A 16,248-nucleotide genomic window follows, 5' to 3' on the forward strand; every position below is an offset into this window, starting at 1 on the left:
TCGGTTCATGAACAATTCGAAAACGATCGGGAAAAAACATTATTCGAAACGAGACGGTACGGAAATTTACCGTTCCGTTTTCATCCCTACTTCCTTGGGAGGAACGCACGCGATCGCTTCTTCCAGTGATCCAGTCAAACTCGTTTTCGTCTCCAGGGTCATGTGATTATCGTGTCAGTTGCGACTTTGTGTGTGTGTCGGGGAAACCGATCAGTCGAGTTTGCTGTTTTCCAAGTGAGCTCGTACGCACTACGTTTCCTGGTCTTTCTGGACCTCGGTGGTATACAGGGCCGGCCCTGGCACATGCGACAGAGGCGACGACGAGGGCCCAAAATTAATAGGGTCTAATATTTAATATCTATAACACTATATAATACACCAATTTAAACTTTACAAAATTTATCCAACTAAATAACTCACACACCCTTAATCTTTATTAAATCCCTAAACAAATTGCACTCATATTTAACGTAACATCAAAATCAACGGTTCAGATCGTTGAATATTATTTGAATATCCTTCATCCCTCTCTTCTCGTGTCCCCACTGCTGTCAACCCCTCCTCCTGCCACCATCGTCGTCATCCACCCCTTCCCAGAAACATAGCGTTAGCACGAGCTATACGCAAGTAGTAAAATAGTATAGGTAGCTAACAGACCGGTAGGGCTGGGCACGCGGACGTCTAACGCACACGGATCACGCGGTACGCGTTGCCCACTGCCAGTAGGATTCTAGGGTGCTACGCTGGGCTCTAGACACGCACGCTCGAGCAATAAGGATTCAGGTTATCCAGCGACCATTGTTCTTATTTCTTAACCTGCGAGGTGCTAGTTTGCACCGATGTATATTATCTAGCGTCTTAGATATTTTAAAAACTAATTTCAATGCATATCATTATTTACCTACGAAGTGCTAATATGCTTCGCCACATATCATAGAATTTTTTATATAGTTTAGAGGGTGCACTATGGTTAGTTCGCCTGAGGCCTCAAAATGACAGGACCGGGGCTGGTGGTGTATTATATCGCGTGACGACGGCGTCATCCAATCATCAGGAGAGCACAGCTAGCCGTCGTCGGTTGTCAAATCCGCAAAAGATTGACCGGCTGACCGCCACCGAGGCACAGCCAGGAGCCAGCCAGCCACCGTTTACAATGGAGTTCATATCTAAATTTACATGTGATATTGCTCATTCTGCCGTGAACACCCCATTATTTCTGGCATGTTGATACTATTATGTACATGCATTTGACTGATCGAGTCATCGAGTAAATAAATATATATGCCGACCACGACCAGCGGAACTCTGAATGGGAGCCCCTTGGCTAATTACCAAATCCCTCGCGTATTTACACCGCTGCGTGAATCGAAAAACCTTAGCCGCCTATTCACGTACCCGCTCTAGCGCCACAGGCAACCTGAAGCTCCCATCCATCCGATCATCGCCTTCAGAAGCCGCCCCACGCCGGCCCCAAAAGCTCCCGAACCAGAAGAGCCCTTCCTGCTCAATGATCGCCTCCCACACGCCGTCGACGTCGACGTCGACGCCGCCGTCGCCGCCGACAGCGAAGCACCTGCACCTCTCTTTCTCTCCCATGCCGAACGCGGCCTCAAAGCCGTCGTCGTCCAGGTCCAGCAGGGCGGCCAGCTTCAGCCCGGCTGCGCTTGACGGCGCCGGTGGCCTTCTCCTGTGCCACCGCCTCAGGATGACCCTCTTGGTCTTCACGACCACCTTCCTGGGTAGCCGGACGAAGAGGAAGACGGTGACCTGCAGCACCAGGCACGGGCAGCAGCAGCACACCACCAGGCAGTCCATGGCCACCAGGCCGGTCTCGCCCACGCACGACGACGGCATCGCTGGACGCGCGTAGACAGAAAACAGAAGCCACAACGATGGTGAGGGAGCGAGGAGAGACGGCGAGGACATGGAAGCAGCAGCAGCAGCAGCTGGGAGCTTAGGATAACTGCATTGGTTGCTTGGAAGAGTGAGCGAGAGGTCAAGGTTGCTTGAGCGGCCGAGTAGTGGCCTGGGGGGGATCGATTTTGTTGATTCTTTCAAGCAAACTCGCCCTGAACCCTCGCAAGGGGCTACGTGCCTCTTGTTCTCAAGCTAAAGCCTACGCAAAACAGGGAAGAAAGCAAGGGCACGCGTCAGGGGCGTACCTATTCTACTTATTTTTTCAGAATTAAGTACTAGACTACTACATGCCACTTTTTTGGCGCGCTTTTTCTTCGTACAGGAGCACACACAACCAAACATCAAGGGACATATTGTGACACTTGTTAGCGCGTTTTTTTTTCATTTGCAATCGATGAACCTTAATGTAAACCCATGAATATAAGGAGAATAATGCATTGCATGAGGAGCTCATACGTTTCAATGACTTTCAAAAACTTTCCATGGCATGCATCCTTCATGTTCTTAGTGCATGCTTCTTTAAGAAAAGAAGAAATGAACATAAATTGTTCAGCAGGCATCTGTGGCCCACGAGACAATAAAAACAGTGCCCTTCACTTGTTAGAGGAAACATTTTATTCAAAAGGCCAGATTAAAATTGCAGACACAGGAAAACCTTCAACAGGACAGCCTCTGCATTCCGATGATGCTTCTTTTATCCAAAAGGCTGTTAGAAGTCAAGTGGTTGCCTCAAGAACGCCTCCATTTGCTTCGCCCTGTTCCTGATTGAGATATCAAGCACCTTCTGCCCGAATTCAATCACTAATCCTCCCATGATGCTGTAGTCAATCTGCAACAGAGACGGCACAGTTGAGGAGCATCCCTTCATATATTACTCTCAAGAAGCTCGTGGTTCAAGCAGTTACCTTCTGTTCAACCAAAATAGTTTTGTTTTCCCCAAGGATATCCTGCAAGGTTTCCTTGAGTTCTTTCTCCTCCTCCTTGGTGAGTGACTAATAGCAGAGGAAACATGTATCAGCAAAAGATTGAATAATCAAGGAAAAATACGTAAAGCTGTGTAAAGAAAATCTGGGAAGGCAAGCTTCGTAAAGTTCTGGATGATTTGTACTCGGTTTGTACAAGTGAATATTATCAGAATTTGATCCGTGATTATATGATAAGAGATGCAGCAGCTTGTTCGAGGCCGACATAGAACAGAACAACTTTGAACGAAGAACTGCAGGGTTGAGCTTGATTTTAACCTTCAATGCAAAGATCAACACTTATATGGCCCCTTTGCTCTGCAAATTGGCTTTCTCTAGTCGAAAAATCAACACATCCAAACCCAATAAACCAAAAGGTCCACATTACCCACGATCTTTCCCAGCTAAAGAAACAAATAAAAAAAACCTTGTACCAAAATATGCAAGGCATGCCTCTAATTGGTCGACTATGATTAAGCATGCCAAAATGCTCACGTGGATTACTCAAAGCAACTAAGAAATGAGTAGCGCATATACTTCATCTAGTCTGAAATTGTGATGAATTTGACACAATGTATGGCAATGTTCCATAATCCATATGTAATCTAGAGGCACTACGTTTTTTATTAACTTATCTGTATGGTAAATAACATTTGAAAATACTGAGATGTTCGAAAAGATACTGTTTTCGAAAAGAAATGGAAAATCGACTTACAATAACTGTCCTGACCACAACCTTCATCTCCCCCTTATGTTCCATAGTCAAATCAACAAATCTCTCCGCAATGCGTTCAATATATTTCAGCCTGCCATTGTCCGCCAGGACAGCTTCATAAACCAACACAAAGTTAGGCACTGTCAAAATACATGACAAACATGGAACAAACTGTAGACATTTGCTAATCATGCCAAGTACGAAAATTCAACAGAGAAATCCTTCAATCAACGGGTGTAGTAGCACCATATAATTGATTCTACAACCGCATTTATAAACACGCTATTAAATGGGCTAATCAACCTTATAGTCACGACGGTACCGACCGGGCAGTACCAATTCAACAGACAAAGCAACTTTTTTCGAGAAATCCTTCAATCAACTGGTTTTGTAACAACATATAATTGATTTTACAGCCGCATTTATAAATACACTATTAAACGGGCTAGTCAACCCTAGTCACGATGGTACCGACCAGGCGACTAGTCAGTCATTGATCAGTTGACTAGTCGACCCTAATCAGTCCTAGTCTTCTGCTGTATGTACCAGGACTTATAAGGTATATATACTATGTAGTATAAATCAAGCATCAAGATAGAGAGGTATGACCTTGTTCATTGCTACCTGCTACTAGAAACAGAGCATCAAACTACAAGGAAAGACAAACTGAGAGGAGTGACCGAGTGATCACTAGCCTCCGAAAGAAGAGCTCATCTCCGTGCTCCCTTGAACCTGGATTGGTGGTGTGGCCCAGCGGTACTTGACCTTGCTATGGTGGAAAAGAGAGCTGGTGGCTTCCTTTCTGTACCACATGAGCGTCCCCCCATGCACTGGTGGCCGAGGCAGGGACGACGTAGCAGCAGCAGCAGTCAGAAAGTAGGCACGACTGCTGGGAAAGCTGGAAGGAAGAAGAGGAAGACCAGCGGCAGGGATGATTGCGCATTTGTGCCCACAGCATGGTGATTAATCATCGACTAACCGGCTGACCAGGTTTCTGGTCGCTTTAATCGAGCCGGAGTACCTAATCGAGTCCAAGGGACTGATCAGGATGATTAATCAAACAACTTGATGACACTAATATAAATATGCTGCTGCACATGGTAAATTATTATGCAGATCATGGCTACCAAAAAATATTTGCTCCGTATCGATATGGAAAAGTTTTTGGAACAGCACAAGTAAATGTCTGAATACGTTCTACACAGTTCATCAGTAAGGCATGTACACGACAAGAGCACCTTATCAGTTTTTTCCCCTGGAATGTATCAAAGCGATTAACTTGTTACACGAAACTGTATCTTAACTTAATTAGGCACACAAAAAATGACTAGGCAGGGAACATACCCAAGAAATTCTTTGTAACATCTGAAAACCCAGCGTCAGCAAATATTTCGGCTATAGCCTTCACCCTGGTCGCTTTTGGAACTGACAAGTCCTTTATGAATTGAGAAAACAACGGGCTCTTCTTGGAAGCCTCTACAATAGCTTTAATCTCAGATTCAACTTTGTCCAATGCATTAGATTTAGCTGCTGTGAGGAACAGTGCACTGGCATAGTTGCCTGTGCCGCCAAACAGAGCCTTTGGAACCTAAAGACACAAATTGGACAGACAATAAGATTACCAGTGACATGCAGAGAGAAGCACATATTCAGCTTCCAAGAACAAGCTAACTGAAAATCTTTCCTCCAGCAATCAGCACAAACAAACACAGATATATTACGGAAAACCATGAAATGTAAACCAATCAACACAAAGTGTCTTGTTGTCCTAAAGCTTCTGTACCACACAATACAGCTAAGCTCAACATGAAGAAACTTTGTTTGGAGAAAGCAGCAAAAAAAGTAACTTGCATCCAGTATTACAACAATTGTGCACTACTTAAATAAGTGATTGATGTGTGGTGTGCATCGTTTAAATACTATAACATCCAAATGGTATCCAACCCTATTACGGTGTAGGTTTCCTAGCAATAGGTAGGATATAATAGAGAAATAATTGCATAATCTATGGGCAGCAAATAATACATATGCACTGACAAGAGTAGCCTATCACCAGTTCACCATTCCCAGACGTATAATAAAACAGTATCGTTTCCCATTTTACAACTACATTCGCTCATCACGGATAAGTCAAGTACCTTGATCTCCTTCCCGGTGGGCTTGGCGGCCTGCGACGCGAAGCCCCTCGAAACCTGCATCAGAACAAACACGTCAGTCCCCCAAAAATGGACATACAGAAGGATGACTTAAAGATTCCCCTGCAGAAGACCCAAAAACTTCAGGATATTTATCCCAGATCGGATACATAGCGCGAAAGGCCAGTCGAAATCGACAGAAATGGATCTGTTTTAACCATAAGGGGGCCAGGGAGCAAAGACCTGAGCGACGGCCGCGGATTCGGAGGATGCGAGGTGGGCGCGGAGGAGGGGGAGGCCGGATCTGAGGTGCCGCGCCGCCGCCATACCTGTTCTCTGGCTCGTTCCGCACGGTCGAGAAGGAAACCCTTGGATGCGGGTGGGAGGAGATCGGGGACGAGGAGGCTGGTGAGGTGGTCTTGCGTCTTGCGGAGTGCGAGGAAAAAGAGGGAGGCCACTCTATGTCCGAGAGGCGCCGGGGGCTCAGAGTCACGCAGGCAGGGCAACCACAAGTCCACGACCCTCCGGAGCGGCCCAGCGAGCCGTTTCTTGACCGCTTTCTCATGGGCTATATTTCAACCAGTTGGGCCTTGACAGATATTTCCTCTTTAAACTCTCTAATCTCTATTCTTTTTTCTCTGCTATTTTATTCAGGTTGCATTTGGTTGGAGAGTTAACTATAATTGATCGGCTCCATTCTAATTTTTAAGAATATAGCCGTTATATTATGTATTTGGCAAGCAGAACATAGCCGCTCTATTTTTTGTTTGGTTGAAGAGTATAATAGAGCGGAGTCACTCTGTTCTTTGTTTAGTTGAAGAGTCATATGAATTTAGAGGAGATGAGAGGGAGGAGAGCGCTCGCATCCGGACATTTTGATGAAGCGGAAGCGTTTCAACTATTTATAGTAAATTTTCATATGTAGATTCCAGGAGCGGCTCTGTTCCTCTTTTGTTGGAAATCAAACATCTAGAAAACTGGAATGAAGTCGTTCCATTCTCCTCCACTCATCAACCAAACACACCCTTAAAATATCAGTTTCCACATTCTATCCATCTCCGTTTTATACAAAAATAAAGTAAAATTATATACAAGTGAGATTTTGAATTTTTTTTTGTTAGCTCCACTTTCAAATCTACCTAACTAAATGAATACATATATTTTTGTGTTTTATTAAAATAAAGTCCCAATTTATATTAACTCGTTTGACTATTTTTTCCAAAGTTTGACTGATTTATCTTCATAAAAAATCATAAATATTGTTAGTTTTTACTGTGATATCATTTAGCATATAATATACTTTAAATATGGATTTAGTTTTTTATTTTTCCCAAAAATGAATAAGATAAGCCGATCAAATTTAGTAAAAAAGTCAAATTAATTATAAATTAAGACTGAGGGAGTATATAGAAAAAATAGCACGCACAAATATCTGACTAGTTTATAACTAGCTCGTTGCACGTACGGTTTCTATATATATTATAGAGATATAGTTTACTTAAATGATATATTTATTCAAACATATTTTTTTTTTGCATGTTCCATATGGGATTGCGAGAAGTATCTCATGCTTAAATATTAGTGGAGAAAAATGAGACAAGAGTATGCTCATACTTTATTAAAAGAAACATAAATAGATCTGCTCCGATTTGATGTTACTATTAAGTTATTTGCATGCTTGTGCAATTCAACCTCCATTCTTTCTCTTTTTTTTTCAAATAACTTCAACTTCTTCCTAGAAATAACTTGAATCCAACTTATTACAAAATAGACATGATTGTTTTTTTTTCCTAGAGAAGTTAAATGCAACCTGTCATTTAGCTCGCGATAGATCTAAGATTGGGTCAAAGGAGCAACTACTAATCTGGTCAATCTTGATGATGGTGATTGGATCAAAGGAGCAACTACTAAACTGGTCAATCTTGATGATGGTGGCCTGGCGGTTGGTTCTTTGAAGTGGGCAACATGGTCGATTAGCCGTTGTCACTTGTCGACCAAGAGCCTTGGCGCCGGCACATGCATCTGTCGGTGTTTTCGTGCCATGGAGAAGATGGAAGGCAGCCGCTAGATAGATAGTGAGGAGCCGACAATTAGTAGGGAGCATGCACGCTACACATTGGACAACTAGGTTTAGCAGACAAACAGGGACGAGGGCAGTGTCATGGTCCACGTGTGTCGGATGGAGATATTTAGTCTTTTATCATCTTTATAGATGAAACTAAGGGTATGTTTGATTCACTGGCTAATTTGTCACACTTGCCCTAACTTTTCTACCTAAGGTTAGTTCTTTAATTCAGACGACTAACCTTAGACAAAGTGTGGCACAGTTAGACACGAACCAAACAAGCCCTAAATCACAAGTCACTATAAGAGTTGAGTCACTAACATAACATTTTTGTGACATCCACCCAGTAAAGATAGCAAAAATATTAGATTGTCCCGTCGAATGTGGATACGACAGGTGCGTACTACGTTGTGGAGTAAGGCTGGCTCCAACAAGACCCTCTAAAGGGTTCTGTACCCTAAATTTAGAGGACGAGGACGTCCTCTACTCCCTCCAGCAACGTCCTCTAAACGGTCCTCTAAATTTAGAGAACGCTGTTGGATCCTCTATATGTAGAGTTTCTCTAAACGGTTCTCTATCTATTTGAATACTTTAAACAACCGGTTTAATAAAACTAAAATATGTACAATACATTTAAGAGTATGACAAATACCTATGTACAAAAATTTAAAAAATAAAAAATGTCTTTAATATAGGTATTTATATATAGAGGACGTGATTTAGAGGACGTTGTTGGAGAGAAAGTAGATATAGGAGATGGAATCTTTTAAAGAAGACTGTAAAGGACGGATATAGAGGATGTATATAGAGGACGTTGCTGGAGACATTCAAAGATATTTAGGTTGGTTTGAAGACCTACTTCTATAACTTTTAACGCACGGCGGGGCATGGTTGCAGTCCCACCCCTCTGAATTAGACCCCGCATTTAGTGCTTCTAACTACAAAAGTAAAAGTCCAAATTACCCTCCTCATCTATAGATAGTGTCCATAGATTCCCCAGTTTTTTTAAAGTTTGATATACCTTATTCACTTACTAGCCAGTTATCCGTACTTTACTACGGTTGTTATATATCATATAAATAGGTATTGAAATATTTATTTAAATATAATTATTATTTATTTCAAAACACTAAGTTATATGGTCTAATGGTTAGCTCTAAATTTTTGAAGCAGTGGATGTGAGTTCGAGTGTTCGCTCTACACCATTTTTTCGGTGTGGTGGATGGACCTAGAGTGTTAGTGCGGAGGGTGAAACCGTGGTAGTCTACATTAGGTTCTTAATAGATTAATATAAATTTGATTTGGTTAAGTATGCTCTTTAACAAAATTAATCTTTTTTCTTTTATATATAAATAGAAGGTTATTCGGCCATTCAGGCCTAACCACATTCAGTTCCTATTGATTCGGTATTTGATACTATTCTCTCTATTCAATTGCATAGGTTGTTTTAGTATTTATAGATATATATTTTTATCGTATAATTAGACGTATCATATATTTAGATTTATAATCAAAACCATGTATTTAAAATATAAAATAAACTAGATTGTACTAACCATTACAACATGGCGGACGATTACAACATGGCGGACGAGAGTTGTGTTCCATTGTCGCAAAAAGGCGATGCAACAATTACGTAGCATAAAATAGTGCTTGGTTTCAGAGCCAATTAGAGTAGATCGGTTTTATGTTGGCTCCGTCTGAAATATTTTGAGGAGTATGATGATTGAACTTTTAAGCATAATTTTCCTTCTTTTAGAGTCACGGTTCTACATAGTCTAAACAACAATAAATTAGAAGTGGTCTCTTGGAACCAATCCGGAACCAAATGATCCCAACACCGTGTCTATATATTTGGCGTGCACTTCCTCTGGGTTGTCCTCACATTCTTTACCACCTTTTCAAAACAGTGTCCTCGCTCCTCAGAGTATTCAGACGCGCGCGTTCTTGTGTACTACACCAACCATCTCACCAAGCACCCTTTCCATGTTGATCTCCACTGCCGCGATCAACAGAAAAGCATACCTCGCAGGCTTTCTCCCTGAGCTTTACCGCGCCGCTCCTCCTCTAATCCTTGGACACGTCGCCGGCTCACAAAGCAGCTGGGCCGCCTGCAAGCACGACGACTTGAAGCACTCAGCTGCTGCTTGCCAGCTCACCAGTCGGGCAGTCACTACCCAGTACCCACCACCCACCCACCCACCACTGTTACATCGTGTGCTCCGAATGCGACGATGGCGGCGAGCTCCACCAGCGCGCCCACGATGCCGGCGATGGTCACGCCTCTGCCGGGCTACGGCTACCAGGGCTCTGCCGCGGGCGCGGGCGCGGGCGGCGAGCCTCTGTACAGCTCCTCGGGGTCGTCGTCCATGGGCACCTTCTTCGGGGTGCTCGTCGCGGTCGTGGTGCTCACCCTGCTGTCCTGCGTCTTCGGCCGGGTGTGCGCGGGCCACGCCGAGGGGCCCGACGAGCGCTACGACTGCACGAGGCTGGCCCCGCGGTGGTGGTGCGGCTGGCGGCGGGCGCCTCGCCGGACCGCTGTGAAGCGCGAGGCGAAGGCGCCGCCCGTGTTGGAATTGGAAGCGCCTGCCGCATCGCCGCCGCCCGGGGAGCCGTAAACAAGCTCCCGGCGAAGAGGTTTATGGTCCTTTACCTTCGTTCTCTTCACTCCCGAGTTACGGTTATATATTATTAGTAGGATATATAGTCTAATTAAATAGGAGAAAGAATCCATCTTAGATCAAAGTAAATTTAAATTATATAATCTGATACATGCTCTAAGTCACTAAATGTTGTCTGATCATCTATTCTTCGTTCGTGTTCACTTTCGCTCAACATCATGATTAGTATTTCTTTATATTGTTTACATCATAGGATAGAATGTTTTTGCTTATAATATATATATAGTACTTTGAACCTCCCAATAATTGTTTTGTACTCGGATCAACCAGTACGTGCATGATATGTGTATGCATACGTCCGTATCCATCGATCCTCGTTAGACTAAACCGAAGAGACAACATAGCAGCAGCTGTTACACATTCGACATTTCCAGTGCAGTACAAACGACACCTTTCATCATCCAACAGCTCTGAGATCATGTATAGTCAGACTAAACCCTGATGCTGCAAACTGAGGAATTAATGAACCCTGGTGTTTAAGTTTAACTGTGACGATAGTTCTCTCTGCTGTTTCTGTATCACAGATCTCGGTCGAAAGCTAAGGTGACGATCCGAGTGCTGATCTGAAGAGCACCACGCCTACAGAGGAGTGCGATGATCATGAACCGGTGACGACAGATAGTTCTTTGCTGCTTTGGCATTAGATTTGAAGGCCAATCGTGTGCAGCAGAGTTAGGCTGTCCCCGCTGGGCCACTGTGTCTGTATGTGTTACGTAAAACCAGCTGCAACAGCGTACTTGATCCCCACGCTATATATCATCCAGTAGGATGGATGGAACGCGAAACACAGCGTTGTACGACATCAACGCCATCTGCTCTCGCGCGCGTCTTCGCATGCTCGAATGAAAGTAGAGATTTAGGGTTCGGACAGCCTTAGACGTAGTTCGGTGACGACTAATATGCCAATACAGAAACACAACCCGACCTTATTAGTACCCTACACACTATCATCAACAACCATTCCCCGCGTGCCGTACGTCAGGCCGGTCTGTTGCGTTCTTTCGCGGCTGCTTCGGCATGTATGCAACAGCCTTCGGAAACGGGGCCGAGATGAATTAGAAATACTGGACGTACTAGATTGAAAGGGTAACTGATGGTTACACTTCTGATGATAGACTACAGACAAATCTCTTAGCAGTGTAGGCGTCCACACAGAGCCGCGTTCTGCCACCCGCAGCCGCCCGGCAGGCAACCGCCCGCATCTGCAGCAGCGCCTCAGCCGCGGCTTCCATCCATGGCGCCGCGGCTTCCATCAATCAACAGCGCGCCCTCCGCAATCCCGCTCCTTTGTCAGCCGTCGAGGACGCAATCCTAGCTGTTGCGTCCGTGATTCGCGCCCCCACCCGCCGACAGCCATCGGCGATCCCATCCACGCGTCGTGCCCCATCCGTGCCCCTCCATCGGCGCCCCACCTCAAACCACCTGTTTCTTCGCTCACCTCGGCCCCCAAATCCGAGCAACCACTGCCCGCCGCTCTTCGTCGTCCTCCAGACGCCCATGCCGCCGCCCTCTCCCCAACGCTGCTGCTCTCTCCCCAACGATGTCGCCCTGCTCAGCTCCCTAAACCCCATCCCTTACGGCTGCGGTTGGGGAAGAGAGAGATCGAAGAGAATCAGGGTAATGCAGATGGGATCGATGGAATTCGTAGCGCCGGCGTTGGAGGAGCTTTTGCCGGAACTTTCCCTCGAGGAGCAGCCACGGTTGCAGAACCAATCCCGCGAGCGTGACCGCACCCGGAAGCGACATACCAAGCACTCTCCTCCTCCCCGTCCGTCGTTGATCTCGGTACGGTACGTGATGGAGATGGGATCGATGGGAATGGATTTCGTGGCGCCGGCGTTGGAGGAGCTGCTGCCGGATCTTTCCCGCGAGGAGCAGCTACGGTTGCAAAACAAAGCCCGCGGGCATGACCGCATCTTGAAGCCACATAACAAGCACACTCCTCGTCCCCGTCCGTCGTCGTTCTCGGAATGGTACGTACGGTCGGCGTCTAGCTCCTCATTTCTCAATTTGAATTCATCTGTGCAATTTCTCTCTGCCAAAATTTCAATCTGGGTGAGGAACAAAAAAGAGATCTAGCGTTATTTCGGACGGACCGATACATTTAGTATTTTATTTTATTTACCGCGAAATAATTATCATATACCGTCTTATTATTGCATTACATAAGAACTTTGTTTTTATATATATTGTGATGTATCATATGCTGAATTATTGGCATGAACGCACAATGTAGTATACCCATCGATTGCTCCTAATTGCCTGCTTGAATTTGGATGGTTTCTAAATGCATATACGCAGGGATCAGTGCAACTTCTTCAAAATTCCCAAGGTTCTCCAGGCTCTCGCCCACTACAATGCCAGGCACCCTGTACGTCTGCCCTTTAGTACTAGATCGCAAATATCTGCATTATACTGCAATGTCGTGGACATGACCGGAGTATGCATTGCAGGGTGGCGAGTTCGATGATGTGAAGCCCCTGAAGCAGAGCCGCGTGGGATTCCGGGGCCAGGCATGGTTCCATATCAACTTCTAGGCTCGCCCCCGCAGCAGCAGCAGCAGCAGTAATAACAAGACAATCAAGCGCTTCTTTGCTGAGGTGCACTACAAGCCAACCCTGATCAGCAGCCCCTCATCGTCTTCGTCATCACTTGCAATAACTGCAGTTCCTATAGTTGAAATATGCATCATTATCGGTAAGCTAGCAAGATCCTCCTCCTCAACTTGTAGAGATCAGATCAGACATACTGTACTAGGTGTTGTTTTCAGAAGGAACAATTGTGGGTCGAATTCCCACAGTTAGGGATATGGTGATGGTGTGATAAGCCACATATTGATGTACTATGCATTTTGATCAGATCTGTACGGTGTGGTTCACCTGAATTATTTGCTAATTTGTCGGTCGGATTTTTCATCGGTCCGGTTTGTAATTATCAAGCAAGATTTATTAGGCCTATCTACGTCATCTATTGTTATCTGGTTGCAATTGGCTCAGTTCAGTGTCGGGCCTCCTTGTGTGTGGACAGGTTACCGGGCTTGTGTTTATAGACCCGATCTGTTTTTTTCGTGTGAGCCCGACCATGGTCTTTGGTCTCTCTCATTTCTGGCCTTCTGTAGCAGTCTGTCAGCATATAGAAATAGAACACATCCTGGAAGTGCTCTCAAGTTTTATCTCCAGGTGAAATGTGACTCCATCTTTTCTGAGTCGAATCCTGAAATGTGACTCCATCTTTTCTGAGTCGATTCGACTGATAACAGGATCTGTAAGTATTTGCCAGTGGCATAGTTTGTTTGTTGTTGCCCAAAATAGGTTCCTTGATGGCTTTTGGTGTCGTGCAAGTTCACTCTGGCACTAATGTGGGATGCTTGACTGGTGGTTGCGGTGCTGTTTGCTCCAATTCAATGTGCATGGAGATTCGAGGGCGGAGGAGAGCTTCGTGTCCTGGCCTCTGATGTGCTTCACATCCTCATGTGTTGCTTCAAACCTGAAGGTGTATGTGGTTTGTCTCTATTTGTGCAACTTGTTCATTGTTAGGTGTTATAGTACGTACGACTATTAGAAATTCTTCTTTGAAATACAGATGCCGGTCTAGCTAGCTCATGTTGATTTTTTAGTGCTTCAGTTGAACTAAATTCTATAATATCTGTGAGATTAAGCTTAGCCTATAAGTAGATAGTGTCGCTTGCTATGCAATCCTAAAATTAAGGGCTGATAGTTATAAGAATAATTTGGCTATGGAGAGAATCTGAGGAACTATGTGTAGATGAGTATGAAGGAGTCCGTATGGTTTAGTATCTAGGAAGTAATAGGTTCCTATTATTATGATGGCTCAACCGATTCTGTGATCATGTTGATTTCAGACGGTTTTCACCAAAGCGGCTCTCACAAAAGCAGGTCGAAAAGCTGAGTGTTTAGCAATCTACAACAGTTTCTGGTGGCTAGAAGTTGAAAAAAAGATGAAACAAACATGCCCTGAAACCTGGCTACATTAAATAATCTAGCTTAAATAAGTTGAGAGGCAAACAAACAACATAGATTATTAGAGTGAATTATATAATCTATATACCTATAGTATGATAATTTATAAGTAGATCACTAGGTGAGCGCCCGTGCTGTCGTGCGTTGCAACGGAGACATATAATACACATATTTTATATATAAGTTACTGTGATATTATATGTCTCCGTTGCAACGCACGGACACTCACCTAGTATATATGTTAAGTATTTATTACAACGCCACCTACGGGCTCTACGGCCATTCAACCTCTGCCAGCGACGGGGCCGAACTTGAGGTCGGTCGCGTCGTCAACCTCCGACCACCACCGCCATGCGGGGACTACTGCGCTCGCCATCTGGGACGGCAAAACGCCGCACACCTCACGTCGCCTCTGCCACGGCCCTCTTTCACAGCGAAGCAACGAGGAGCTCCAGCCTCGTCTCGCGGTGCGCCGCAACCAGGGAGCTTGATTGAAGCTGCGCTAGCTACGTGGTACTAGTAATTCTTGAGTGATTCATGGTTGAAGGCTTGAAGCCCGGTAAATATCGTCACGACAAGCCGCGCGCCAAGCCGGCATGGGAGTGGCAGAGACACAGCAGACAGACACACCACACGCAGGCTGCGATGACGTGCACGATCCATCATCGTCTGTCTGTACACCCATGGCGCGCGTGAGCTGACGGTTGAGTTGACGCGGATCATGTGAGCCGGCGACACGGCGCTGGCCCCGATGGAGTGAAGTAGACGCGCAGTAGCGATCCGTGACCACTGACCAGAAGCACCACCTGCACATGAGTTCACAAGCCGCTTTTACGTGCGCGAAGACGAAAACCCTGATCTGGCAGGGCGAACGGAACGCACGCCATAAACCCGGCGCGCGCCGCCAGAGCGGGTGCCCATCATTTATGTCGCTCCCTCCCCCGCGCCAATGCCCGACGACGATCCATCACGCATTTCCATCCGACTCTACGTCCTGTTTGAGGGGTAGAGAAACCCTCGGACATCCAACACGAAAAGGTAAGAGCCTTGATAAATTTTGGATCATGTCATGCTTCAGCAGCTGCACCTGCAAGTGAACAGGAGTAGAACTCTACGTCGGCACAAGCGTGAATCGGTGATTGCCAACAGCCAGTGACAAACCAACAAGTGATTAATTAGGTGACAGATTATTTCTGACGTTGATGGACGAGTCTTGCAGCCTGCTGGTGGAGCCCACTGCACCTGGGCTAAGAATTAACCTTCGAATGATCGAATCACATATTGGTTTGGTCGCGCGTCAGCTAGCTAGTGCCTCTTAGGTGGCAGCGCTTCAGTCTGCCTGTCAGGCAGTACCATCCAGCAGTAGCGCTGAGTTCGATGCATGCCACCACTGCCGCTGTCACTGTGGGTTGGTACACACGTCACCTGTGCCAACGTCAACCATGATGACCCAGACACACCGGCACGGCCCGTGCGGGCAGCGGCCGTGCTTCATGCCCTCTCCCACCTGCCTGCGGCCTGCCGCCGCGCGCCGCGCCCGCTTCACTCTTCAGATTCACCCAGCCAGGCAGGAGGCAGCCACTGAGCCACACGCTCGTGCACGCGTACGCCGCCATGCTGCGGTGCGGTGCGGGCCCCGGCCCCGGCCCCGGCCCTGCCCTGCCCTCGCGCATTCGGATTTCGGACCGTGCGGACCAGTGCATTTACGCAGACACCGGCCGCACGCCGGGCGTCCCCAGCGGACCAGCGCCCGCCCGGCCGCTTTGCCAAAAGCGCTCGAGTCGCGCCGCGCA

The 16,248-nt window shown here is 46.0% G+C and overlaps 2 protein-coding genes, 1 non-coding gene and 1 pseudogene across 3 annotated transcripts; 1 reads left to right on the top strand and 3 right to left on the bottom strand.

The window, feature by feature from the left end:
• Nucleotides 1-1,162: 1,162 nt before the first annotated feature.
• On the bottom strand, nucleotides 1,163-2,173 carry LOC118476971 (uncharacterized). Its single transcript, XM_035967383.1, has one exon. It carries the CDS (start codon nucleotides 1,924-1,926, stop codon nucleotides 1,384-1,386), a length of 543 nt encoding a protein of 180 aa, XP_035823276.1. The 5' UTR covers nucleotides 1,927-2,173; the 3' UTR covers nucleotides 1,163-1,383.
• Nucleotides 2,174-2,281: 108 nt separating this feature from the next.
• On the bottom strand, nucleotides 2,282-6,201 carry LOC100282837 (ATP synthase subunit O mitochondrial). Its single transcript, NM_001155743.2, has 6 exons — nucleotides 5,973-6,201; nucleotides 5,733-5,786; nucleotides 4,939-5,182; nucleotides 3,595-3,707; nucleotides 2,823-2,909; nucleotides 2,282-2,746 (listed from the first exon to the last, which is right to left on the bottom strand). The coding sequence occupies exons 1-6, from the start codon at nucleotides 6,054-6,056 to the stop codon at nucleotides 2,627-2,629; spliced, it is 702 nt and encodes a 233-aa protein (NP_001149215.1). The 5' UTR covers nucleotides 6,057-6,201; the 3' UTR covers nucleotides 2,282-2,626.
• On the bottom strand, nucleotides 3,080-3,198 carry LOC111591409 (small nucleolar RNA snoR86). The gene has a single exon (XR_004858044.1). It is a non-coding gene; the product is annotated as a small nucleolar RNA snoR86 (small nucleolar RNA).
• A 3,427-nt stretch (nucleotides 6,202-9,628) lies between the features above and the next one.
• LOC103655645 (uncharacterized) lies at nucleotides 9,629-14,946 on the top strand (annotated as a pseudogene).
• The last annotated feature ends 1,302 nt before the right edge of the window (nucleotides 14,947-16,248 follow it).

Source organism: Zea mays, chromosome 4 (assembly GCF_902167145.1).
Source record: "Zea mays cultivar B73 chromosome 4, Zm-B73-REFERENCE-NAM-5.0, whole genome shotgun sequence".
NCBI lineage: Eukaryota > Viridiplantae > Streptophyta > Magnoliopsida > Poales > Poaceae > Zea > Zea mays.